The sequence below is a fragment of the Electrophorus electricus genome, chromosome 5 (assembly GCF_013358815.1).
Source record: "Electrophorus electricus isolate fEleEle1 chromosome 5, fEleEle1.pri, whole genome shotgun sequence".
Lineage (NCBI taxonomy): Eukaryota > Metazoa > Chordata > Actinopteri > Gymnotiformes > Gymnotidae > Electrophorus > Electrophorus electricus.
The window spans coordinates 16,022,288-16,048,421 of record NC_049539.1 but is presented as its reverse complement, the minus strand read 5'-3'; the positions used below and the strand labels follow the sequence as shown (position 1 = coordinate 16,048,421).

Sequence of the window (26,134 nt, the reverse complement as noted above, 5' to 3'; positions counted from 1 at the left end):
GATAAAGATTAAATTGATAACTAGTGTCAACATTTTCACAGGCAAGCACACATGCTCCACTACAGAAAGGAGAAAACCCCCAAAAGAAGAGGACACCACTGGTGAAGAAGCATCAGGTTCAAGCATCAGTGATTAAGGGCCAGAGTATCATAAAAGTGAATCGGAGAGAGAAAGAAGAGGAAGTGGAGGGTGGGAGGGTGGCTTAAGGAAAGAGTAACAGGAGGTGGCACACAGAATGGCTTTCCTGGACAATCCCACCATCATATTAGCCCACATCCGACAGTCCCATGTGACCAGTGATGACTCGGGTATGTGTGAGATGGTGCTGATTGACCATGATGTGGATTTGGAGAAGTGTCACCTGGCTGCAATGTCTACTGGTGGTGGATCAGTGGGTGGGTTCTTAGGGGATGGCAGTGTTAGTGGAGATGGACAGGCCTGTGACCTCTCTCAGTCCATGGACATCACTTCCAGCTGGGACTTTGGCATCCGTCGGCGTTCCAACACAGGTAAACGACTTCATGAATACTGCGAAGGCATCAAAGTTTCAGTTTGACAACACAGCTATGTGTACACTCTTAGAAGAACCATGTCAAAAATTTCAATTATGCATTTGGTTAATTATACAATCATACAAGGCTATTCTCCCTCACTCGCTAATAAGGTTGCTTAGACTTGAAGAGGGTGAGAATGCGAGAAAAAGAGTGTGTCAGAGGGGCATCAGGTTTCTAACAGTTGAGAGTAAACTTACATGAGAAATGTTGCCAAAACGTCTGAGAAAAATTAAGTACTGTGTGTGTACATTGTGTCCAGAAGAGCAAAATTAACCTTACTAGAAAGAAAACACATTTAAGTTCTTTGGGACTTTTAACATGTTATTGATTACCAATAGAGTGTGATGAAACATTGCCTTAGATATTATACTGAATTTACAAACAAGCTGTCACTATACTTTTGGCTTGGCTCCACTGCTCTTTTGTGTTGCAAAATTAATTTAAGACAGTTAAAGCAACACTAAGGATCAAATTGACTGAAGTAGTTGCTGTCTTATAATATATGACCATGGTCTAGCCCGATCACTTAGGTTTAAACTATGGATGCTTATTATATCAACTGTCTTTGGAGTTGGGCGAGATTTTTGAGAACTGAATACCAAGCTTTGGCAGGTAATGGAGTTTCGGTTCAGTACAAAATGCTTCAGTGGTGATCTTTAAAATAAGAGCTCAAATGCCAGAAGTATATTACATATTTCTAAGTTTGAGTAACACTGAGTGTTAACCATAAGAAAGTTTGAACAGGACCTATTTATCCCATAACATGCTGTAAACTTTACACATGGAGTATGAGTCTCTTTCCTGACTGTAGCTCAGACACAGTGTAAATACTCTTGAGACATGTCATCACTGACTGTTTAAACCAAAGACAGCACTCCATCTCAGTTAGTATACTTTGAGTATTGCTATCTCCCTGTTTAGGCCTCTTAAACAGGTCTAATAGGTTTCCTTTCCAGGTTTGTATCATCATATTTCAGTTAGATTCTGTGTGTAAATTTGCAAGAACAAAGAATGACGATCATTAACTCTACTGCTTATTGCTGACTAGATGCTTTACTACACCAATATGTTATAACATATAATAAGGTATTATTTAAAGAATGTATGTTACTTAATTATAGTACTAAATCTTTCTGTTAACTGAGTTGTAAGGATTGCAGTGGTAGGAGAACGATGGAACCCTGATGAAAGAATTGTCCAGTGATTAAGTGCATGTGCGGAGTTTTGTGATGTAGGTATATTCATTGGCTTTGTGGTGTCCCAGATTCAGTATATTGGATTTTCTTACTGGGAACAATATTTGGCTAGTTCATTTGTTTTAGGAAATAAAAACATGGTGGACCTTAACCTACCTTAAAATCTGCCCAATTTTCATAAAAAATAAGCAAATCACTGGGTTCTTAGATTTTTTTAACTAGCCATACATTTATCACTACCTTAAACTAAAATAAAAATCTTTGCATTTATTGCATTTTCCCTGGTATGTGGGACTCCATGCATTACTCTGCTGGTTCAGCTCTTGTCTTGGGATGGTTATTTTGGAGATGCTATATATATTGAAGTGTTTTCACTTGGAGAAATGTCTTAGCAGTTTGTCTTTAGGACAGGAAGCCCAGTTTCAGGAAACCAGAACCTCCTGGTAAACCTACTGGTATGCTGAAGAGTAGTAATAGTATTGCAGTGCTTTACATATAAATGAGTGTGAATGAGTAAAATTTGCCCTGCTTATCAACAGAATTCAGAATTATCAACAATTTTTATTTATTTATTTTTGATTACATTTTGATTTTTGCTTACTGATCAGCTGTTTGTGGTGTCTGGTGTTCACCAGAGGAGGATGGGACCCCCTTTGAGTCTTGGTTCCTCTCAAGGCTTCTTCTTCATGTTTTTAGGGAGTTGTTCCTTGCCACTGTCATGTCTGTCTTGCTCACTGTAGGCTTAGATTCGGACATCTGTAAAGCTGTTTTGTGAAAATCAAAAGCGCTATAAATAAAAAACTTTGATGTTTAGTAAGTTTCTACTAATAAGTTTGACTGCAGTGATTAGATTTGAACTGAGATTGTTGCAGTATTGGAATACAGGTTATACACAGATTTGGGTGGGGAGTGGGCATATTTGCAAATAATGCAGCAGCTAAAGAGGTAATATACTGCTATATAATACTGCTTCGAATAGAGTTAATTCATCCTGTGTGGGTGTGCCAAAGGTTCAAAATGGCCACTTTGTGAAGGATGCTAAACATTTAAGTCACACACATCACTGCATCCCTTGATGGCTTGATATTTGCTGTTGTCAAGTTGTTGTATTGCTCAGGAAACAGTTGTGGAAAAGCTGAAAATCAGTTTTGTTTAGTACGTTTAGACAGCATTTGCTTTCATAAGCTTACTGATGTGCAACTTGCAAATGGTGTTTTTTTTTTAAGGGAAGAAGTTTGCCTGCTCTCTAAACTATATTTATCAGATGTTTGTTTAACCCAATATGCCTGATTTAAAGGTGTTTTATTTATGTTGAATTTACTTTCACTGTAAAGCCTTCTTTGAGTCCCCCCCAGGGCTCAGATTGAAAGGTTCTTTTAGGCTATTGTTTAGTGCTATGGTGTAATTTCTTCCACACATTCTGTTGATTAGATGTTGGGGAGGTAATCTGTCAGCACAGGGTATATGGGAACCAACCCTGGACAGGGCGCTAGTCGTAAACTAGAGATGGCACTGATCCGATATCATTTATCGGAATCGGGCCAGTATCAGTAAATATGTTGGTCCATATATTGGTGAAGGAATTTTTAAGGAAACCAAACCAATTCCATCTCAAATCCAGCCTGAATATAGCACATTGCCAATTTGTAGCAATGCAGCGCATTTGATGGCAGTCAGGTTAGTTTTAGCAGGTCACATGATAACAGCTGGACTAGTTTGAGCACAGTTTATACACCGCTGTAGAGTTTAACTGTAGCATTTTCTTCCCATTAACAATTAAAAACTATGTTCAAATGCAAATATTTATTTATATAGGGCTTTTTACAGCTGCTGTCACAAAGCAGCTTTACAAGTGTCTGTGTCCAAGCCCCAAGTGAGCAAGCCAAGGGCCACAATAGCCACAATATAAACAATAAGGAGCAGAATATGCAGTGAGAGAGAAAAAAATAATAATAGAAATGAAGAAATAGCAGTTTCTACTCCGGTTTTCTAGAAATCCTATTTGGATTTTTATGGTGTGTGTTTGTCCAAAACCCATCTTGCATGAGAATGTCTATCAAGGGCAATGGAGAAGTAGTTGGCTAGGGTAGAGGTGTGGTGGGCTACAGCAGGGGAGGCATCAGGGGCTGTGGGAGGAACCCTAACAGCTGAGACGGGTTGAGACTCTTAACAGCATGACATCAGGAGTAGGTGTACCTCGGCAGAAAGGGAGAATAGATTATTGGGCATGTCCAGGTATGAAGGTTTTTAAATTGGAGAAGTATAATATGGAAAGATGGACTCCAGCAGATCTAGCTATGACAGCACAGATAAAAGGATAGAGCCAGCGGGAAACTGGGGCATGGGGACACACTGGAACATCAGTACTGGCCGCTCTAAGTCACCAAACTTGAGAAATGAAATGACAGCATCATAACGTCCCAGTTTACCATAACTCTCAATGCCCATGGACCCCCAGATTTACCTAAGATGGGCAGTATTTAATAAAATGCCTATGTATGATATCACTTATAAGTAACATACATAAAGAAAAAAGCGGAGGCCCTAGAACAGATCCTTATGGGACCCCATAGCTAACCTTGTTGTATGCTGAAAAGACCATTTATATTGGCAAACTGGGAGTGGGTGGCTCACTAACATTTAAACCAGGAAAGGGCTGTTCCCCTAATTCCAACAACATTTTCAAGTTTATCTGGTAAAATGTTGTGATCTGTGGTGTCAAATGCAAAGAGCACATAACCAAAGGCACATAACCCTGCTCAGAAGCCAATGACAGGTCATTAACTACTTGAATCAGTGCTGTCTCTGTACTATGATGAGGCCTAAACGCTGACTGAAAGACATTGTGTATCTGGTTCTGCTGCAGGTATGAGCACAGCTGCTGAGCTACAGGAAATAAATGGAAGGTTTGATCACTAATTGACACACTTCTAGAATTTTATACTTAGTAATTTCTGACTGCTAAAGGCATATATCGATAGCTCCTCCATGACTGACTATCTTAGAGAACCTGTGCTTGCCTAAGACTTTAAGATTACTTGTCACAAAATGGAGTTCCCTATAATCGGAGCTTTATCAACAGGTTTCTCAACTGGCGCCTCAGACGCGTGAATGGGAGGGGTGTGGCGCTCTCGTGGGCGAGCCGAACCTCAGCTATTTCATCTAACATCACTCATTTGCCCTACTGAGAGGGCTGTAGTGCCGGAGTTGGAGGCTTTTTAACTTGGCCTAAGGCATCCAGAGCTTGTACATCTAATTTCTCAATATCTCTTAACACTTTCTAAAGTCTTAATGTGCACCTCTGGTGCAAGAATCTTCTCCATCAGACTAGCAATTTATACTTCTCACAGATAAAACTATCGCTAATGACGGACAAAGAATAGCTGAACATGTTCCACTCTGCGGCCAAGATAGATGATTAGGTAGAAAAGAGCAGCAGACATTTGACAATGTAATGTATCATATAACATTTTATTATAACCAATTAAATTTATTTTGGTTCAAGCAGAGCTCGAGTGATGACTCATAGCACTGGTAGCCTCACTGTTTGCTGAATTGATGCCAGGTCTGTATTTGCTGTGTAGCAGGTAAAACAGCCACTTATCATTGAAATTCACAAAAACATTTATAAGATTATTTTTAAATTGATGTGGAATTACAGTTGTATTTACTAATAAGAAAAAATGCAGACAAACTATAGTGTAAATCTCAGGAGTGAGTGAGGCAGCCAGAGAGATAGTGAGTCTGTGGGGTGGGGATGTACACATGTGCGCTGAGTATAAGTACAGTAAAGCTGAGAACAAAGCAGATGATGCCCAAGGCAATAAATATTATCTCAGTAAGAATGACACTGACTGTAATGCAATAGAAGGAAAAAAAAGTTATTATTTATTTTTATCGGTCATATCCATGCATGACATCTGTAAAATAGTATATATAATGCATTGCACACAAAATAACTCTGCCATACAGTTAACTACAGCTCCACTGTGGTTTGTCATGAAACAATATTGGATCAATATCAATATAAGGTAACATTCAAATGCAAGTTATTGGATCGGTACCAAAAAAACTGATATTGTGCTGATATAAAAACTGATATCACTGTCCTAAACCTACCATAAAACTATTGACTTTGAATCTATCTGTGGGATTAAAAACATTCACCTGTGTAGACTGCAAAGTCTTTTTTTTCTTCTTTTTTTTTAGAGAGCGGTGTTGATTACTCATAGTATAGAATATTTTTAGAATTGGCCTAACCCATGTATTAATTGCATTTATCTGGTTGCACATAAGTATTTTCCAAATTAATTGTTAATGAAATGCCTTTTTGTGTGTGTTTACCATACATTAAGCCATTTAAAGTATCAAAATATGTGATATTCAGAAATGTAGATGCTATATAAACTTGTTATTCACATAACTGATGTTAATTCATACATTGATTTGGAGTAGTTCATACTTGATAATTATGGTCTCTACATTTTAAAGCTCAAAGATTGGAGAGGTTGAGGAAAGAACGACAGAACCAGATCAAGTGTAAAAACATTCAGTGGAAAGAAAGGACGACATCTCAATCAGGTACAGCACCACTTACAAAAGTGAAATGAAATATGATTTTTGCCATATGTGTAATAGACATGGCTATTTTTGTCCTATTTATTACTCATTGCCCACTGATTTCACTGTTTGACCTAAATCTCTGTAGCAGAAGATTTGAGCTCCCTGTTTGAAAAGAAGGATTTTAAGGAAAGGCCTCAGAGAACAGGGACCAAATCTACCCTCTCTCTGCGGCTAGAGCAGTGTCCCCAACAACTCAACAATCCTTTCAATGAGTACTCCAAATTTGATGGAAAGGTAGAAATTATTAAATTGTTTTGTATTTTAAACCTATGTTATTTTTACTTCTCTACTAATACTGTACTTAAAATATTTGAGCCAACCAAGGAGTCAAGTTTGAGATTTCTCAAACTTGACTCCTTGGTTAGCTCAAATATTTTAAGTCTTCCGTAAAATGTGATTAGATGTTTATCTGGACTGCATTACGAAAACAAATTATTCCAAAAGTTTTGATAAACATGCTAGATAACATTTGAAATATATAATTAATGGATAAACAATTGTACCTTTCTCCTTTGAGCCTACCATTGGTAGTTCATGTAGTTATTCACTGAACCATACCTTATTTAGTTTGAGGGTGTGAGTTTGACTTAAAACAAGAAAATTGTTTTTAGCAAGTATAAACTTGTCATCTTTTGATATTCATAGACAAGCAGAAAAGGGGCCTATATCCCCCAATAAACTGGTTACCTGAAGGCTGAGCTGAAGCTAACAGCAAAGCTAACATGCACCAGAAGAGCAGTCATTTGTTATAATGAAAATCATGATTCATCAGTAGGTGGTGGCTAATACAGGCTAGCCAGTTAGTAATTATCCATTTAGTCATTTGATGTTTTGTGGAGATGTAGTTGTACATGGCATAAAGTTGTACACTAGTACAATTTTTGGTTTTCACAAAGTTTGCTGCTTCAGTTTTTATGGTGGCAATTTGCAATAACTCTAGATTGTGAAGAGTGATTAGATGGATTGCAATTAATTCCAAAGTCATTCCTTGCCATGACAATTAACTTAATTACAAAAATTACTGCATTCCAGCCACTGCATTCAGCCTTGCCACAAAATGGCCTGCTAAAATCGTTTCAGTGATCATCTCATTAAGAGAAAGTGTTAACAAGGGCAAGGCAGCTGACTGCTCTTCTTATCAGCATGACAAACTGAGCTGACTGGTTGCTTTAAAAGGGTGGTGCTGCTTGAAGTTTTCTTTTGTTAACTATGGTAAACTCCAAGGGAACATGTGCAGCCATCATTGCATTGCACCAGAAGGGCTTCAGAGGCAAGGACATTGCTGCTTGTAAGTGCACCTATATCAGCCATTTATCAAATCATCAAGAACTTCAAGGAGAGAGGTTCAGTTGCAGTGAAGAAGGCTTCAGGTCTCACAAGAAAGCACAAAGGACGGACTCCTAAAGAGGATGCAGATATGGGATCGTGTCACCACCAGTGCAGTGCTTGCTCAGGAATGGCAGGTGGGAGTGCATCTGCACGCAGAATGAGGCAAAGACTTTTGGAGGATGGCTTGGTGTCAAGAAGGGCAGCAAAGAAGCCACTTCTCTCCAAGAAAAACATCAAGGACAGACTGACATTCTGGAGGAAGTATAGGGATTGGACTGCAGCAGACTGGGGTAAAGTTATTTTCTCTAATCAAGCCCACTTCAAAATGTTTGGGACATTGGGACAAATGTTTGTCCAGAGAAGAAAAGCTGAGCGCTACCTGTCCTGTGTTATGCCAACAGTGAGGCATCCTGAGACCATTCATGTGTGGGGTTGTTTCTCATCCAAGGGAGTGGGATTGCTCAAACTTTTGCCTAAGAACACTGCAGTGAATAAGGAATGGTATCAAAACATCCTCCAAGAGTAACTTCTCCCAACTATCCAGGAGCAATTTGGTGATGACCAATGCTTTTTCCAGCATCCACCATGTCACAAGGCAAAAGTGATAACCAAGTGGCTCGGTGAACACAACATTGAAAATTTTGGTCCATGACCAGGAAACTTCCCAGATCTCAATCCCATTGAGAACCTGTGGTCAATCCTCAAAAAAAGGGTGGAAAAACAAAAACAAAGAAACCGTGATCAACTCCAAGCACTGATCAGGCATGAATGGGTTTCCATCTGTCAAGATTTTGCCCAGAAGCTGAGATCCTGCATCCCAAGTCAAATTGTAGAAGTCTTAAAAAATAAGGGCCAATACCGTAAATATGAAGTCTTTGCTTAAACTGGATATATTTGTCAATAAAATGTATAAAAAAAACTTATGAAATTCTTATAATTGTACATCACTATAACATATAAACATCTGACAAAAAGATTTAAAAAACAAAAAACAAAACTGAGGCAGTAAACTTTGTGAAAACCAAAATTTGTCAAGTCTCAAAACCTTTGGCCATGATTGTATATGCCACAAACTACATTACCATCATGTCATAAAAATACCAACACTACAAATTCAAACTGAATAGGAAAAAGAGTTGATATCCTTTGAGATTTCTGATGACACCTTGAGCCAAGTAAATGGCCTGAGCTCCTGTGCACAACACTGCTTGATCCAGTTCAAGATTTTACATCATACTTAGCACAGCACATTTAAATTGGCTAAGATATAGCTGAATGTAGACCCCATTTGCAACAACTGTTAGATTACTCAGGCTGACAACCCACATGTTCTGGGCCTGCTCTAAAATTAGAAGTTTTTAGTCAGCTATATTTCAAAAGCAGTCAGAATCAATGAAAGTTAGCATACAGCTGAGTGCAGAGAAAACTCTTGGAGTTTTAGGACAAAAAAAACAAGGATTAGAACATATACACAGAGAAGAATTCTGCTAGAGCAGAAATCAAAGGGGCCACCCAAAGATTCTAAATGGCTCAACAAACTCTTATTATTTCTCAGAAATAGAGAAAATTAAATGTACTGTAAATTTTATTCCACTTGGAACCCCATGCTTTCCTATATCTATACTCTACAAACTCTTCTATCTGATTTAACAAAGTGATATAATAACTACCATAATTGGATTCTGTATCTCTGCTTACAATACCCTTTTATATACATGTACAAGCAGTATGGGTTATGGGGTTATTTGGTAGTCTATATTAGTATCAACTACAAGCACATAGAGATTGCCTTAAGACAAAAAATTGGTCGTGTGTCAGCTGTTGTTTACTTGTCATTTTCTTCATGTGTTTCTCATTTATTTCCTCTTGTCACTCTAAAATTAAGATTAATATTATTTTAATTGTTTATATTTCATGCGTAACAGTAACAGACAGTGTGTGTTCTGTTCTTTCTGTACAGGGCCATGTAGGGACAACAGCAACCAAAAAAATCGACGTCTACCTCTCAATGCAGTCTGCCCAAGAAAAGTTGCATCCTATGGTGGTGGTCACAATGGCCAATGCACGGGTTTATGATCTCATTGGTCTTATTTGCTGGCAATACACTAGCGAGGGCCGTGAACCCAAACTCAAGTAAGTGATTACAAAAATAAATACAGCCACAAGCGGCAATTCCGGGTTCAAACACAGTCTCGCTAATTCTGAAGCAACATGGACGCAAGAAACCACTCAACAAGGATAAATGACATTCTGACTTTGTCCACTGTTTCATGAAGGTGCTGTGAAAAACGTGGTTGAGCTTAGGTGACAAATTGTGATGAATTTGATTGAGGTGCTTGCTAAGTTAAGAAGAATGTATAGGCACAGCTGTATAGACGTGTAAACTGGGATATCCCCTGCCCTCCATTCAGTCATTAAAGGTTTTAAAATTTATATAGTAGCACTTTGCATACAATGTGAAAAGCTGGTGAAGTACCGGATTACATCACATTTGTGAATGTTTTGTGAAAACACCCTGTCTCTTTGCAATATTTTAAAGACAATCAAGGTGTTTACATTGCACAAACTGGAATGTTGGGTCTAATGTGAAATGGTGGTGAATTGCTGAGTTTAGTTTTTGGTGATAAAGATAAGAATGGTACAGTGCTGCTCTAAAAGTCAGCATTGATTATATGATTATATGAGTGCAAGTACACTTTAGTAGCCCTGTTTACTGTGCTCAAACTTTGCATATTTCCATTTTCGTCAAAATCAGACAAACTATGATAGCATTTCAGTAATTTGACTCAGAAAAGTCATACTTGTACCCATTTGATCAATGTGTTGCAGCCACATACAGTCAACATTTTTTTGATGATTATTTAGTCTCAGACTCTATAGATTATTTCAAGAACTGATGTGATGTGACTGAATGAAAATCCTAGGACTAGTTTCAAAAGTGCAAATTTTATACAATTAATGAATGCAACAAAACTAAACATTTCTGACTTGCAACTTGCAGTTGCAAATTTGTTAGGACTACTGCAGGGTATCATGTGAATCCAGTATGTTCCTAAGTGAAAATATGTAGGAGATATATTTGATTTTCTGTAATAGCGGCCCTAATGGGCAAATGTCTTGAAATCCACAGCATTTAAATTTCATCATGACTGGTCAATGTTAAGACTGCCAAAGCCTGTTGATCTAATGTTGGGCTGCTGAGATAGTTATCTGGGATTTATAGCACCCTCTACTGACATACATTCGCCAAAATGAATATGGCAAACCACCATTAGGGGCCTAAACTGTCTATGAAGTTTCATCAAAATTGAATGAAGCATTCATGAGTTATAGCCAATAATGCAAAATTTGCATAACCTGAAGGGTTAATTTGCATATGGTGGCCATGTTGTTTTGAAATGTCAAAATGTTTTTGATAATTATTGAGGTTCAGAAAAGTAGTTTTTGCATATTATGCAAATTAGCAAAATATCTAGGTGGAGCTAAGTGTTTCTTGAGGCTTTTTGTTTGGCTTGAGCCGAGGAATTCACTGGAAGTGGAATTTAGTTTTTTGGGTCTTATGGTGTGTGTCATGCACTGGAACACATTTGGATGTGTCATAGCACCACCTATAGTCTGATCAGGCTGGCGTCATGCGTCTGAGTAGCGGGAGGGACTACTACCTGTTGATCAAGTTTCATGTCTTTCGGACTTATGGTTTGATCTGCATACTTTTTATGGGGGAAAAAAAAAATAATTAAAAAAAATCCTAACAAAAACAAAAGGGGTCCAAGCACTTATAGTGGGCCTTTTAATTACATATAACTTTTTAACAACTATTTAGCCTAATAGCAATGAAGCTAAAATTGTTTAGCCTTTAACAATGAAGCTATAATATTGTTAATGTTGTCTTTTAGTAAGTTGTTCAACATTGCTGTGATGCTTTAAAAAGAAAACTAAATGTATAATGATGACTTTGTGTGCATTTGGAGAGGTTTTGGGGCACTTTGAAGATGTCTAGGACACGCAGTGGAAAATACTGTATAGCACATAAATAATTTAATGTATATGTTTAAAATTGTTCACATTAGACAACACAAGACCCTGGTGAATCAGGAAATGTAGAGCATCACTGAAATTGAATCTTCAGTATCCTAATGCATATCATCAACCCCCAAAATAAAAGGTGTTTTTTGATATTTTCTTCTGTATTAGATGAGCTCAAATGGAACCTAAATGATGTAAAAAATAAGCCTTGATGTGAATAGATGTCTTGGCCCAAGTGTCTATTCCAATTTGAATCCTGAATGATCGTTGTGTCATGTGTACAATACCATCTCTCAGCTTCCAGCTCATAACTGCACCCAAAGAACTCCACACAAAATTCAGCTAAAATAAGCCTCTTCCTTTCCATGATGTATTGGCAATCAAATCATTCATAGTGCTGCATGTGAATGAATCCTGAATGATCATTGTGCTGTGTGTACAATTTCAGACAACTAGTGTTAAACTAAACAAGTACAAATTGTTAAAAAATGATCTTAAAATTGGAGGTGCACATAGGGGTCACAGGCCTGTTTATATACCTAAATGGAGAGAAGTGAGGAAATGTATGTCATATCAACACAGAATTCTGCAGACACACATGTATGATAGTCTGATGTTGCCTGCAAAGATTGAACCAGTTATGACATTGGGAGGCGCTACAATGCACAGTTACCCACTTTGCACTTATTCACAGGCCTTATTTTTAAAAACGTAAATGGGCAGAAGTCAGGAAAAGTAGTTTACATCCACATAGAAATTTACAGACATGCATGTAATGACGGAACAATCTTGTACATTGATTTCAGATTCAGAAGATTATGGGCGGAACATGGCAGTTTGTAAACATTCACAAGGCATGCATTACTTGTAGTCATAGTGTCATACAATCCGCACAGGTCTTTAGTGCAGCACAGTACTGTTATTAGTTGTTTATACCAGCACCAAATACTCAAAAACTCAGCAAAATACACAGTGACGCACACACACTTCACACACAAACTTACTACTAGGGTTATCCTAAATACTACCCCTCACACCCACACTCACACACACTCTCTCTCTCACATGCATACACAATCAAACTGACATTTGGCTTCTTACTTATTTATAATCTTGCCAATGTGTGGTGTCAGAGTCTATAACATATACCTATATTCAGTCTTTACATATACATATGCTTTCACTCATTTAATTAACTTACAACTAAACTTCACACAATAATTCAACACTTTAATTGGAAGTGTGCTTGATATGTGTCAATATTATTCAAAATAACAGTTACTGGAATGCAATATCTTAACAGTAATTGGAAAGAACAAAGCTGTTTCGTTGCAAATTGATTGGCTGATGGATATTCAAACATCTATCTGACTGGATGTGCAGTGACCAGTTAGATACAATAGCTATGTCACATTTATGTCAGTCTTGTTAACTCTTCAGTGTTGATAAATGATGAGCTTTATTTTGTACAAATGAGATATTTTTGACAAAAAAGGGACACATTTAAACTGCATGGTTCAACCTACAAGGGTAGGTTGTATATATCTCAACCTACAGATATATGTTCACAAAAACTGAAGCCCTCCAATAAGTCTGGTTTGTTTGAATATGTATGAATATGATACAGTACAACAGATAATGAAGTTTAGTGAAATACTATATAGAACAGCACAGTAAACAGGGCTATCGAAGTGTACTTGCAATCATGTTATCATATAATCAATGCAGGTTATTATAGCAGCACAGTACAGTTCTTATGTTTTTATACCATCATCAAAAACTCAGAAATTCACCACCATTTCACATTAGACCCAACATACCAGTTTGTGTGTTGTAAACACCATGAGTAGTCTTGGTTGCAAAGAGACATGGTGTTTTCAAGAAAACATTCATAGATGTGATGTAACCGGACACATTCTCTCATTCCCGTCACAACTAACCAGTTGTAACAGTTACTGAAAGTTAATTCCATACATTTCATAATTCCAACACTGGTGCTAAGGCATCCACTACTTGCAGTGTGGTGCAAGAAACAATTGCGCTGCACTGAACAGTTCAATTTTAGGCCCTCATCAAAAACTGTCACCAGCTTTTCACATTATATTCAAACTGCTGTTGTATACATTTAAAAACCTTTAATGACTGAATGGAGGGCAAGGGATATCGAACTCTATATGTGTATATGTCTATACAGTTTTATTAACTTAGCAATCAAATTTCTAGTTCATCAAAACACTTTTTCATTGTGAGCTAACCTCAACCACCTTTTTACGGCATCTTCATGAAATTATGGACAAAGTAAGAATGTCGTGTGTCCATGGTGGGTGGGTTCTGTGTCCATGTTGCTTCACATCAGACTGGCGAGACTGCTTGGACCCAAAATTACTGCTTGTGGATATATTTAAAGTTATATTTTTGTTGTTGAAATTGACTCAGCAAAGATTTACTTGAGTACATTTAGTAGAAAAAACCATTCCAGAGCAACAATTACCATTTTTTGTTTGTACAATGTTGTACAGTGGACAAATAAGATGCAGAATTTGCAATGCTTAAATTCCAAGTGATGAGCCAAATGATGGTGATGAGCCAAATCACCATATTTTGGCTCATCATAAAAGTCTGCTCCCATAATTTATATAATAGTTTATGAAGCAGTATTCTTTTTAATCATATTAGGCATTGTCTGTTCATTTAATTTATAATAATGCTTAAGTAAAGAACTATTTTGAATCCTCCCCAGGTACCTCTTTTCCCTCTAGCTGTAAAAAGACTTGACCTTTCTCAGTTTCAACAGGAATTCCCTTGGGTTTATTATTTTATTTCACCACTCGGCACATTTCCTAGGTTTGCCTGCATAAAATTACTGGAACATGCTCCCTACTTCATAGAACAATATGAAGACTTATAATTTGGCTAAGTTGTGAAATGTGTGAACACAACTATGAAAATAAGAGATTGGATGAAGTAAAGAAAGCAGAATCTAATTTGGCCAGCACAACACCAAGGACTGACACTCTTGGTGATTGTGATGTGGCCTGATTGGCATAACAATGAGAGGACAAGTTTCCTCTGGAGAAGAGCCTAGAAAAGATACAAAGGCTTTGAGCTTATGTGGGACTTAAATGCGGTTACAACCACCCAGTACAGAAAAATACCCTCCTATGCTCAGTGTCCCGAGAACACTGCCTTTGTGGTAAAGGTAACACAAGTGGAACAGTTGGCCTTAGAAAAATATTTTCATTCCAGTTTGGGGCACACCTAACTGAAACATTTGACACATTTCCACCAAAAATAGATATTCCCAGCTGTAAGTTCTTCTCAGCAACAAAGAATAGGTTTTTCAGCGCAAATGAGGATGACATGGGTGTGTGTCAAGTTGTAGAGGAAAAAGAAAGCAACAATAGTTGATCGATGCTTGATTTCTGGATAAAAACAAACATCCAAAACAACAGCACAAATGCTCACATGTAATCTATGTGTTCTGCCATCTTGTTACTACTGTTTACTTCCTCGGGTTGAGGATGCATCCTTGTTTCCAATAAATACTTGTGCAAACATGTGCTGCATCTTTGAATAACACCAACATTCTAAGAAGCCTGAGCAATACCAGTTCAAGAACCAGTTATTTTGGTCAAAAAGAGCTATTGGATACCTAATTATTGAATCAGGGTTCAACCTAGTCCTATTCTAATTCTATGGGTAAGTTATTATGATTGCAGATAGTGAAGTGGCATCAAAGCAGACCATGAAAATGAAGTTTAAACCTCATTGAAACCTTTTTTTATTATTACTTTGGACACATTAAGCGAAGAACCAGTTCAGTGGGACAGATGATTATATTTGGAACAGTTGAACAGTTTCCTCATTTAGAGGAAAATCAGAAGAATCATTACAAATACATTAAAACAAGATCCATATGGTCAACAGCACTACAGCACTTTTTTTTTTTCATCATTTGGATGCAAATAGATGTGACCCAAATGTCTCCAATTCAGCTACTGGATGCATGCTACAGTAAATTGAACCTGGGACATAGGGCAAGGAATGTTGGGAACAACCACTCCTTCCTCCATATTTGTTGGGCCTTCTGACTCCATGCCAGTTTGCTAAAGTTGTAAAGATATATTGAGGACAAAGCAGGGTAGCTAAACGTAATGCATTTTAAGACTGAACAGGCAATCTAACAGATGGGAGGGAAGAATTAACTGATCAAATCCTCATACAGAGATACAGATACTGGCTATCAGGCCTTACTCTGCAATGACTTGAACAGGTCAAAATCAGTGGCTCTGAATGAAGGGTCCCCTTTCCTATTGAGTTGCTGGTTCACAGTCCTGCAGATGCAATGAGGAAGCAATAGACTCCATTTTCTGTGACCCACTGGACTTGGCTTGGGAGTCTGACTGGCCAAGCTGTCTGACAGAATGCCAGATGCCCTTTTGATCATGATGTTGATTCACAAGTCTATGCATGCAGTGTAGGCCTTTTGCAGGTGTTATGACCCGATCTAGGGTTCAGACCATAACGGAAAGGAGAAATGTGGAAAAGGATATAACAGAAAAGGAGATATTTATTTCATAGAGGGTGCTTCAGGAGGTGATGGTGCCAAAATAATAAACATAAACAATAATAATAAACAATAATAATAAAGTCCTACAAAAAAAACAGAGCAGATAACTTGCCTAACGGAGAAAATAACAGACATAAATGAACAACAATAACCTGCCCTAACTTCCTGAACCAAAAGAGAAGACAAAAAGAAAACTCAAAATAAACCGCATCACCTCAGTACTTACCAAACTATGACCAAACGTAATGACAGACTAATTAAATAACTATATAACATGCCATGTTTTAACATTAAAGATCATATAATGGCTATGTGAAAACTAATTCTAAAACCCTGTAACTCCTTTAACTGAAACCTATTACTGATGTCTGGTACTATGTCTGCCTTTGCTCTTGTCTTTGCAGTGAGAATGTCAACACATACTGCCTCCACATAGCTGAGGATGATGGGGAGGTGGACACAGATTTCCCGCCTCTAGATTCCAACGAGCCCATCCATAAGTTTGGCTTCAGCACACTCGCTCTGGTGGAGAAGTACTCTTCTCCAGGACTGGGGCCCAAGCAGTCACTTTTTGTAAGAATGTGAGTCATTCTTAACTTATTTTATGCACTTTGCACGAGGCCGGGCTAAAGTTGCCAGAGCAAAAGCTAATTTTCCCTCCTTGGCTGATCTATCCTTTTGGATTCTGTTTTATCTTTGCTGGTGTGCTTGCATAAGGACGAGTAGCCCATATCACTTAAACCTTTATTACTTGTGGTGATAGTTCAGAGAAGGGGCGGTTCAGAGCTGTTTAAAAAAATATAAAAGACTAAGGACAAATGTATAACCAGTGGGATTCCCTATTAATAGAAATCTAAACATGCTTCTGAACAATGCACAGCTTGTCAAATTTGCATCATGTACAGTATTGCCTTATGTTGTTCTGACATGAACCAATCTTAGCTAGCTAGCTTAGCCTGCCAGCTAGCTAAGATGTTAACTTCTTTTAAGATAACATAGCATAACTTATTTTAAGATAATTAACATCCATGTTCGCTTACATTTTTGACATGGTAATACCTTTTTGAAGAAGCAAGAATCAAATTGTGGTCACAAAAATGTTTCCAAAAGAGTGCCTCCTATTTTTTCACTTTACCTTTTTTTATCACTACTATTAATTTATATATGACCACCATGGTTGTCATCCACTGAGTTTTCACCTGACAAGTCTTATTTTTAGGCTGTATATATGGGTGTCCAGTTTGGACTCCTGTTTGTATGTTGTTGGTTTTTTTTTTTTTTTTTGCAATGTGCTCCTGAACTGTGGGGGATTGAACAAACAATACAGTCATATCAGTCAGTTTATTTGTCACTCCTTACCTCCGCCTCCCACTGGCCGGTCAGAAGTTGGCAGGCAGAATCAAATATAAAATACAGGAAGCAAACCCTTTAATGTATGTTGAGTCTAATGAAATAGTATGTCCAGTTTTGGCTTGTTGGAAAGGTGGCAACCCTACCGGCCACTTTGTTAGAACAGATGGACACATGCTCGTTCTTGTAATTATCCAATCATCCAATTATGTCATTGGCGCTCTGGCTGCTAGTGCAATGAGCTGGCTCTTTGGTCCATTGATCAGTGCACATGTCTATTGCTTGTATGACCTGGGTTTAAAACCCACTTGGGGTTGTTGACCTCTGCCTTTGTTAATATCATATATGTGAATATATCATGTTTTTGATGGTTACATTCTGCCAACACACCGTGCGTTGTGTTTTGTTTTGTGAGAGTTGAGGGAAGTCTAGGCAATATGGACAGGGTACAAAGTATCATAATAATAAAACAGCTTATGAAAAAATAAATGTTGCTCATATGTCAGTTTTAAAATTATTTTGCTTGTATACTGTTAACATGTCATGTTAACTCATGATGTACTCTGTGGGTGCCCAGATAAAAAGTTTGGGAACTCCTGGTGTAGACATAGAATTCACTTAGCATCTTCTGTTGGTTAAGGTTAGACTCCTGCGCTTCGATGACCTAAATCTGCCTGTCTAGCTGCAGTGACTCTTTGCTCAGCAAGTAGAGCTGTCATTTCTCAGACGTTACCATTATACTCTGGCAATTACACTGTTAACTGTAATCTGTGAAACGAATCAGAAAGTATAGAAATGGTATTGCCTCTCCTAGAGAGTATGCTCCATGCAAATGAGGATGCTGTCCTTATCACCTGATATGAATGCTCTTCTAGATAGGATGCAAACCATTACCATGCTGAATCACTCTCATACTAGCACTAGAAAGGTGGGATAAAAGAATATTGTAATTAACAATGTCAAAGGCAGCAAAAAGATCTAAGAGGATCAGGAGTGATGATAGTTTGGAAGATATGGCAGGATGAAGTTTTCTGTTAACTGCTATGAGGGCAGTTTCTATAGTGTGCTATAGTGTATAGTGTTCTATAGTGTGTTTTTGAAACCCCACTGTTTGTGATCCTGATTCTTACTGACAGACTGCAGCATTTCAGAAAGTAACAAAAGTGATATCGTTTGGAAGATGTTGATGATGATAGAGATTTCCCCCCCCCCCCCAAATGAAAGTATCCCTGGTGGTCTTGACAGCAGTTGGTATTTGACCCAGCATAATAGAGCCATTTATGATGGAAGTAAGGAAAGGGAGAAGGTCTTGGGAGATAGTCTGGAGAATTGTGGGATGAGTGGGATTGAGTGGACAGATGGTATGGTCATAAACCAGATTTGCAGAACAACTTCTGAAGGAAGAGAAGAGAAAGTTGGCAGTGATTTGGGGGAAGGAGAATAAGGACTGAATGATGGTGTGGAAGACAGGGTGGGAAGTATTGGTTGATCTCTCCCTTCAAAGAAAGTGATCAACTACTCTTCTTGGTGGAAATGTTAATATTTAACATCGCTGCTCTTAGTTGCATGTCACTATGATTTTGGGAGTTGGTAAATCATCTGGAAAGGACTATTCGGGGCTATCATGTCACTTTCCAGCACTGACAACTGAAGTTCTTCCCTACCTTCTCTCTCTGGTTAGTTGGAGGTTGTTTGAGTCTCTGGAGATTGTTTGTCCTTGCTCAATATTAAGCAATTATATATTTAATAATTATTTTTAATGAACGTTTAGGACAAATCAAGAAATCTCCATTAAGGAATAGATCATTTTCATCTGCAAATTTCTAAAGTTAGAATGGAATATTTACACTATTTGCACTAGAATATATATATATATATATATATATATATATATATATATATATATATATATATAATTTAAAAAAAACAAACCTTTGGAATATCTGAGAAATGATTATATTTCTTCACTTTGTAATATGGAAGACTATTGCATCTAACACATACAACTAACACTAAACAAGTCCATTCCTGATATTCTCTGAAAAGGTCTATTCTTTCTGTGTTCCTATATAATTGCACAATGCAATTTTAACATGGTCCTTCAATCTGTCTATGTATCCAGCAGTCTTTTATATTTATTTTGTTTCTCTAACTGTTTCTCATTTTGTCATAAGTCTTTACTCTGGATCCTGGTCCAACTGTTGAGGCATACTGGCATGTTTTAGCTTTAGTTGTGGCATACTAGCATGTTTAGTTCTGTTTCCCTCCTCCATCATTTTCCAGTTATTGCAGTATGGATACACACATCACAGTGACATGTTTAAAGACACACACTCCTGCATCACTTGTTGCACTATGTATGCATGCACTACAGCAACATGTTTAGCTCTTGTTCTCTGGGCATCCCTGTCTATGTGTTCATTCCAAGAGCATTGTGCTTCTGAACTAGTAATAGCAGGATCCAGTCTATATATGAAAAAATAAATGTTTAAATCATAACATTCATTCTATAGGGTTCTAAAAGTTCCTTGGAAGCACTTTGCTTGCATAGCTGATGAAGGACCTCTGTCAGAAACGTTCTGTTTCTCTGGAAACTGTGTACTTTACTATAATTTTGCATCTCTCTCTCATCCATTTTTGCTTGCTAGCAATGCCAGTTTTCTATTTTGTATTTTACTTTTTTCCAGCTCATTGTCAACTTTACAGTTTTTTTTTTTGCCATCTTAGATGCGTAGATCCAGTTAGCTAGACTGAAATTCAGATGGACTCCTTGCATATGCACATTTCAACAATGGGAGTCAATGAGTGGAAAATGTTTCTGGTAGACAACTCTAACTAGGTGGTCTGGCATTAATTTGGAATTCATTTGAGTTTTACGCTTTTAACTTGGGCACAATATAAGTTGAACACACTGTTTGGAATGTATTGTGGCTAGGCAACTAATTGTGTACATATACCCAGGATAAGATGTAAAATATCCTATGCCATCAGAGCTCCATTAGAGCTTCACATAGTGCCCTGCTTACACTCATCATTACAGCAACCACAACTTTAGAAGCTCTTATCAGGGGTCATCAGGTATGCAACTCCCTTCGTAGGTGTTTTGTTGAATTAAGCTCACAACACATTCAGAAGGCTCAACGGTGGCGTCCCAGCTTCATCCCCCTCTGAGCTCACTTTTAAACAAGTCACACCTCTTAAGCACTATGCCACACTACCTGAAAAATGATGCCCTTCCCAGTGAATAAGGCCTTACCCAGCCCCACTGGCACTGTTAATGCATACTCAATGCCACCAGTTCCACATGGATGTTACATAATATATCCACAAGCATTCTCCAAAAGAACAGATCCATTCTGTCCTCCTGAACGAGTAAAGCCATTAATGCCTGCTCCATGCCACCAGATCCATCTGGATCAACCACTTTACACAATGACATGACAACCTCAGCCACATCAGCTTTGTTGCATTACTACAACCACTCTGAGATCTCCTAATTGAGTAGCCCTTTCAACTACTTCTGATAACTCATTCAGAGCTAATCTTAACCCCTAAGTGTACCTCCAGTTTTAAGTTCATTTTTGAACGATTTGTACTTGTTCACTTTAACACCAGTTAACGCTAGTTAAATCTGAAATTGTACACATGGCACAGTGATTATTCAGGATTCAAATTGAAGTAGACACTTGGGCCAAGACATCCATTTACATCAAGGCTTATTTTTCCATCATTTAGGTTCCTTTTGAGCTCATGTAATAGAGAAGAAAAAAAAATTGTGCCTTTTATTTTGGGGGCAAATAATGTGTATCTGGATGCTCATTATTCATTTTCAGTCGTGCTCTACATTTCCTGATTCACCAGGGTCTTGTCAAATGAAGTGACCAATTTTGAAATTACTCAAGAGCTATGTAGTATTTTCCACTAGGTGTCCTAGACATCTCTCCAAAGTGCCCAAAAACCTCTCCAAATGCACAGTCATCAGTCGCTATAAATTGAGTTCGACAACTGACTAAAAGACAATAGTAGTTTCTTTATAGCTCAATTGTTATAGCTTAAACAGTATTAGCTTCATTGCTATTACCTTCATTGCTATTATTGCTATAAAGAAATAGTATACTTTCACAATTATACTTACAATTTGTAGGAGGATTACGAATTTTTTCAGCAGTGAAACATGGAAACATTCAGTGAATTGTAATGCAAACATTGAAGTCCATGCTTGAAGTCACTGAATGGTTAATCTCAACTTCCAGCTCATAACTGCACCAAATCAACTCCAAATCGACTTCAACCATAATAAACCTCTTCCTTTCTATAATGTCCAAAAGTATTGGTGATCAAATAATTTACTGAAAATAATATCCATGACTGCATCAGTTTCACTAAACAGTATCACATGCATGTGTGATACTTTATCTGGCAGAGAACACAAAGCAATGTTATGCTGTGTGCGTGGCAGTAGCTAACTAAATGAGAAACCAGTAAGGCAAGGGAGGCATCTGCATTTTTGTCTAAGCAACCTCCATTTGGTGAAACAGCTGCTAATCACGCTGGTTGTGTCTGGAAAACACTTGTGAAGTAATTTGACAGCCCCCCCCCCCCCACACACACACACACACCTTTGGTACTCATAGGTGTGAATGGGCATCAACAGCAACCAAGGAATCTAAGAGAGGAGGGCTTTAACTTTTTATTCAGGAACCCTGCTACATGACTAATGTGCATTATGCTAATAAATGCTACACACAAAATGCTCATTAGAGGCTTGCATATTTTGTGTTAGGTTATGAAGGAAAGGAACGCATGTTTTTGTACCAAGACATGAGAAACCAATTAAAGACATTTACTAACATTCTATATGCTACTTAAACATGTCACACAGTTTAATTGAATTTTTAATTAATTGAATTTTCTATAACAAAGTCTGAAGTTATCTTATACCAGAAGCATGTTTTAAAAGGCCATTTAAAGGACAGGCATAATTGTGGAATTACCAAAAAATATGCCCAGCTTGTTTTGCCACTTGTTTCCTCCCCTGTTTTTCACCATTCCTTTATTTGACCTATGCTCCACCTTCCTGTATGCCTGTGCTTGAGTTCTCCTCAGTAGTAGTAGAGGTATTGATCTCTTGCAAACTGTGATGTATAGCCTGCCCACTTCAGCCAACTAATTTGAACAATGCCATAAGTTTTGTACAATGCAAGGCCCCTGAGTTCCTTCATCCAAGCACCAGCTCTTGTCTTGATGTATCCTCAGTCCACTGATGTTACCTTCTTCCATCGGTACACATACACCTGCAACCTCATTTCTTCTCCTACCATCCTAGTTACCTCTGTATTTAGCTCCTTTCTGAAGTTATATGGATACTGAAACAATACTGTAGCAAAGATATATATTAGGAATTGTTGGAAAGGTGCACCACCCTAAATATACAGAAAAACTATCAACTATTACCTGTGATTTACCCAGGGTTTATTAATGTTATGAGTCTCCTTTCTAAATTAGATTGTATTTTGTGCAGTGACCAAATACAATTGTTTTAAGTATATTTGCCACAATGACCAACTTGATGAATAAATGTGTTTATTGATTAATGAATAAACAAATTACTGATGTTGTAAGACAAGTGTTATAGGCCACTATAGTGGACTTGGATCAGGTTTACAGAATCCCTAACAAATGACAACAGAGGGGGAAAAAAGAAAGGGGGATGAGAAAACAAAGGAAATAAATAATAATAAACAAAAGCAACAAAAGGAAAAAATTGAAATAAGAGGGATAGAATTTTTGCATAAGCCAGAGAACTGTTTAGCTACAGTGCTAACTTAGCTAAGGCAACAGGGGCTAGGTAACAGAGAATTGTAGGAAGGGGGAGAGATTCCTATTCCTATTACTATCTAGACTTACGAGGGGATGAGATATTAATCTGGACAGAATTATTTATAGGATGTCTGCACCCTAAAGACACCCTGAGATAGCATATGATGGAAAATACAGCTCTGGCTTCAATGGTCAGTCTGCTCACAGAGAAAGTTGGTAAATGTTTGGTGCGACCAAAGCTGGGTTTGTGTGTTCCACTAGGTTCCAAACCTCTGCACTGCCAGTGACCCTGATCCAACATCCAAGTTGTTCTGAACTGGCAAACCTGGAACTCATCGAGGGCTTTGATCTGTTATGAAGATATTCCTTTTAGCTTTGCAGGGGTCAAGGTGAGCTCATATCTTATACGTAGCTATGAAAAAGCTATGACTAGTTGGCTAAAACTGGCATTAATTACTGTTGACCAAATAGGATTAATTCTAATTCTAACAACGACAAAAGAAACAAATTTACTACATTGATAGAGTATTGAAAAGAAAATTAAACAAGTTGACAGACTAACATAGTAGATACAAGACACTAAAATAAGATGCTATTCTAAGTACTTAATTCTCACAAGCGGTTCAAAATTCATTTTTTCTGGATCCAACTTTTCTTAAACTTTAACTACCTCTTTGCACCGGAGCATCGATTTTTATAATGGGACTCCTGGGAGTGGGTGTGAGAGACATTATCCCTAGGTTCGTTCATGCATTTTCATGCTTTCTTTGTCTCATCTCCGGCTTTGGTGGAGTAATAAAAAAAAATGTACAAAAAGAAGAGAAAGAGTGGAATAAAAGAACTAGGTAGTGATATTTGGTTGTCCTTTAAGCTATAACAGGTGGAATCAGTCACTGTAATTAACCTGCATATTTCTAAATGGAGTGCAGACATTCTTACAAGCAATATAAAGCACACAATTATATGTAAGAAAGCAGTGATATTCACAAGAAGGCCTTTCATATGGGAAAGGTCAAAGTCTATTAGTCCTTCAAAAATATGTTTTTTTTAAATAAGTTTTTCTGGTCTATATATTAAGGTTTCTGAAGTCATCCTTAAATTCCAAGTGGGATATTTTAGTTTTACTTAGATCTTTTAGTTCCTCGGGCCAGATCTGGGGTCATAATCTGTATCTGGATCAGGCATGACTGATCTTCAATCTAATGAAGTTCACACATCACTCCACTGCTGCTCTCCCTTCATTGGCTTCCAGTAGCAGCCCACATCAGACATAAACCCTTGGTGATTGCCTATTAAGCCAAAAATGGACCAGTCCCTCCATACATGATGTCAATGGTCAAAGCCCAATCCGTACCTCGAGTACTTCAAACCTCAAGTACGGCTTGGCTTGAAATACCATGCTTCAAGTGTCATGGAAGACAAGCATCGAGACTATTCTCTGTCCTGGCTTCTAGATGGTGGAATGAACCTCTGCTTGCTGTCCGGATGGACCCATGTATTTGTGGATTATTTAAATGACCACTGACCCTGCTGCTGCTATGTTGACTGTCTAATACTCTATTACTTATTGTAGGGTATTGTTTAATGCACTGGTTTTGACTGCTCTAATGTTGACCAACTCTGATACTTATTGTTTATTGCACTGATATATGTCAGAGATGGAGCTTATGTATTTTGCACTTCTAGGCATCAGCATCAATCCATGTATTTCTAGTATTCTAGTTCATTGTTATCTTGGACTCTAATCTACTGTACCGGCTAGGACGTATTCTATGAGTAAATGACAAAACACTTTTGTAAGTCACTTTGTAAGGGCCATTGGTCCTTGCGGATTAATAAACCTTTTTTACGGAGTGACTTGGAAGATCTGATAAGATTGTTAGAGTGCCATCTTCTTAGAGCCCAAAAGGGGTTTATAACCTTAGGGTGGCTGTCATGAGTTGTCCTAAGAGTGAGGGCCCGGTCGGGCAGGAGAACAAAGGGTAGTCTCCCATCTTGATGAGGAGACCTTCCAAGAGGGCTATTGAGGGTCACTTCAGGGTTAATGGCAGTCACAGGAGTGGGGGCTGAAGCTTCCACTACAATACTCACTGTGTTTCATATTTTCCAGTCTGTGTGGAACATTTCTTTTTTGGCATTGGATGACAAAATTGCTAATAAAATGCTTGTTGTGTTAATATTATTCATTATAGAGACAATATACATACAATTTTAAACAACAGAAACAGTTGTTTACAGTGATCTAAAACACATTGTTTATTTAAATCCAGTTTTAGCTCTTATTTCGACAAAATGTTAGAATTTAAAGTTAAAAAAAATCAAATATTCTGTTCATTAAAATTGATAAATGTCAGTTCATGATGGAGAAAAAAACATGGAACTAGTCAATTTGAGTCAGCAAAAAGTTATTTTTAATTAATTAATAATAATAATTCTTATTATTATTGTGTGTGTATTTTTATTATGTGAATTATTACAAAAGATTGTTACTAACTCTGGCCCCACCACCTTTGTACATATTGAACATTTTAAAATAATAAATGAAGGTGTCATTCTTTATAATTAATTAGACCCATATAGTATTAATACATTTTATATTGCTTTAACTATATTGTAGACATGGTTGTTTACATACTTTCAGACTATTTTGAAGTGAAGCCTTTTGA

At 37.6% G+C, this 26,134-nt stretch overlaps 1 protein-coding gene across 2 annotated transcripts in view; it reads left to right on the top strand.

Annotated features, from left to right (window-relative positions):
• mapkap1 (MAPK associated protein 1) overlaps positions 1-26,134 on the top strand; it is a 40,296-nt gene that overhangs the window by 5,220 nt on the left and 8,942 nt on the right. Inside the window, exons 2-6 of one of the 2 annotated variants that reach the window (XM_027030482.2) lie at positions 42-509; positions 6,242-6,331; positions 6,459-6,607; positions 9,663-9,835; positions 16,703-16,879. In XM_027030482.2, coding sequence (XP_026886283.1) covers positions 236-509; positions 6,242-6,331; positions 6,459-6,607; positions 9,663-9,835; positions 16,703-16,879 — 863 coding nt within the window. In that variant the 5' untranslated portion in view covers positions 42-235. Of the gene's footprint in view, positions 1-41; positions 510-5,255; positions 5,316-6,241; positions 6,332-6,458; positions 6,608-9,662; positions 9,836-16,702; positions 16,880-26,134 lie in introns of those variants that run through there. The other variant, XM_027030483.2, reaches the window with a different exon arrangement.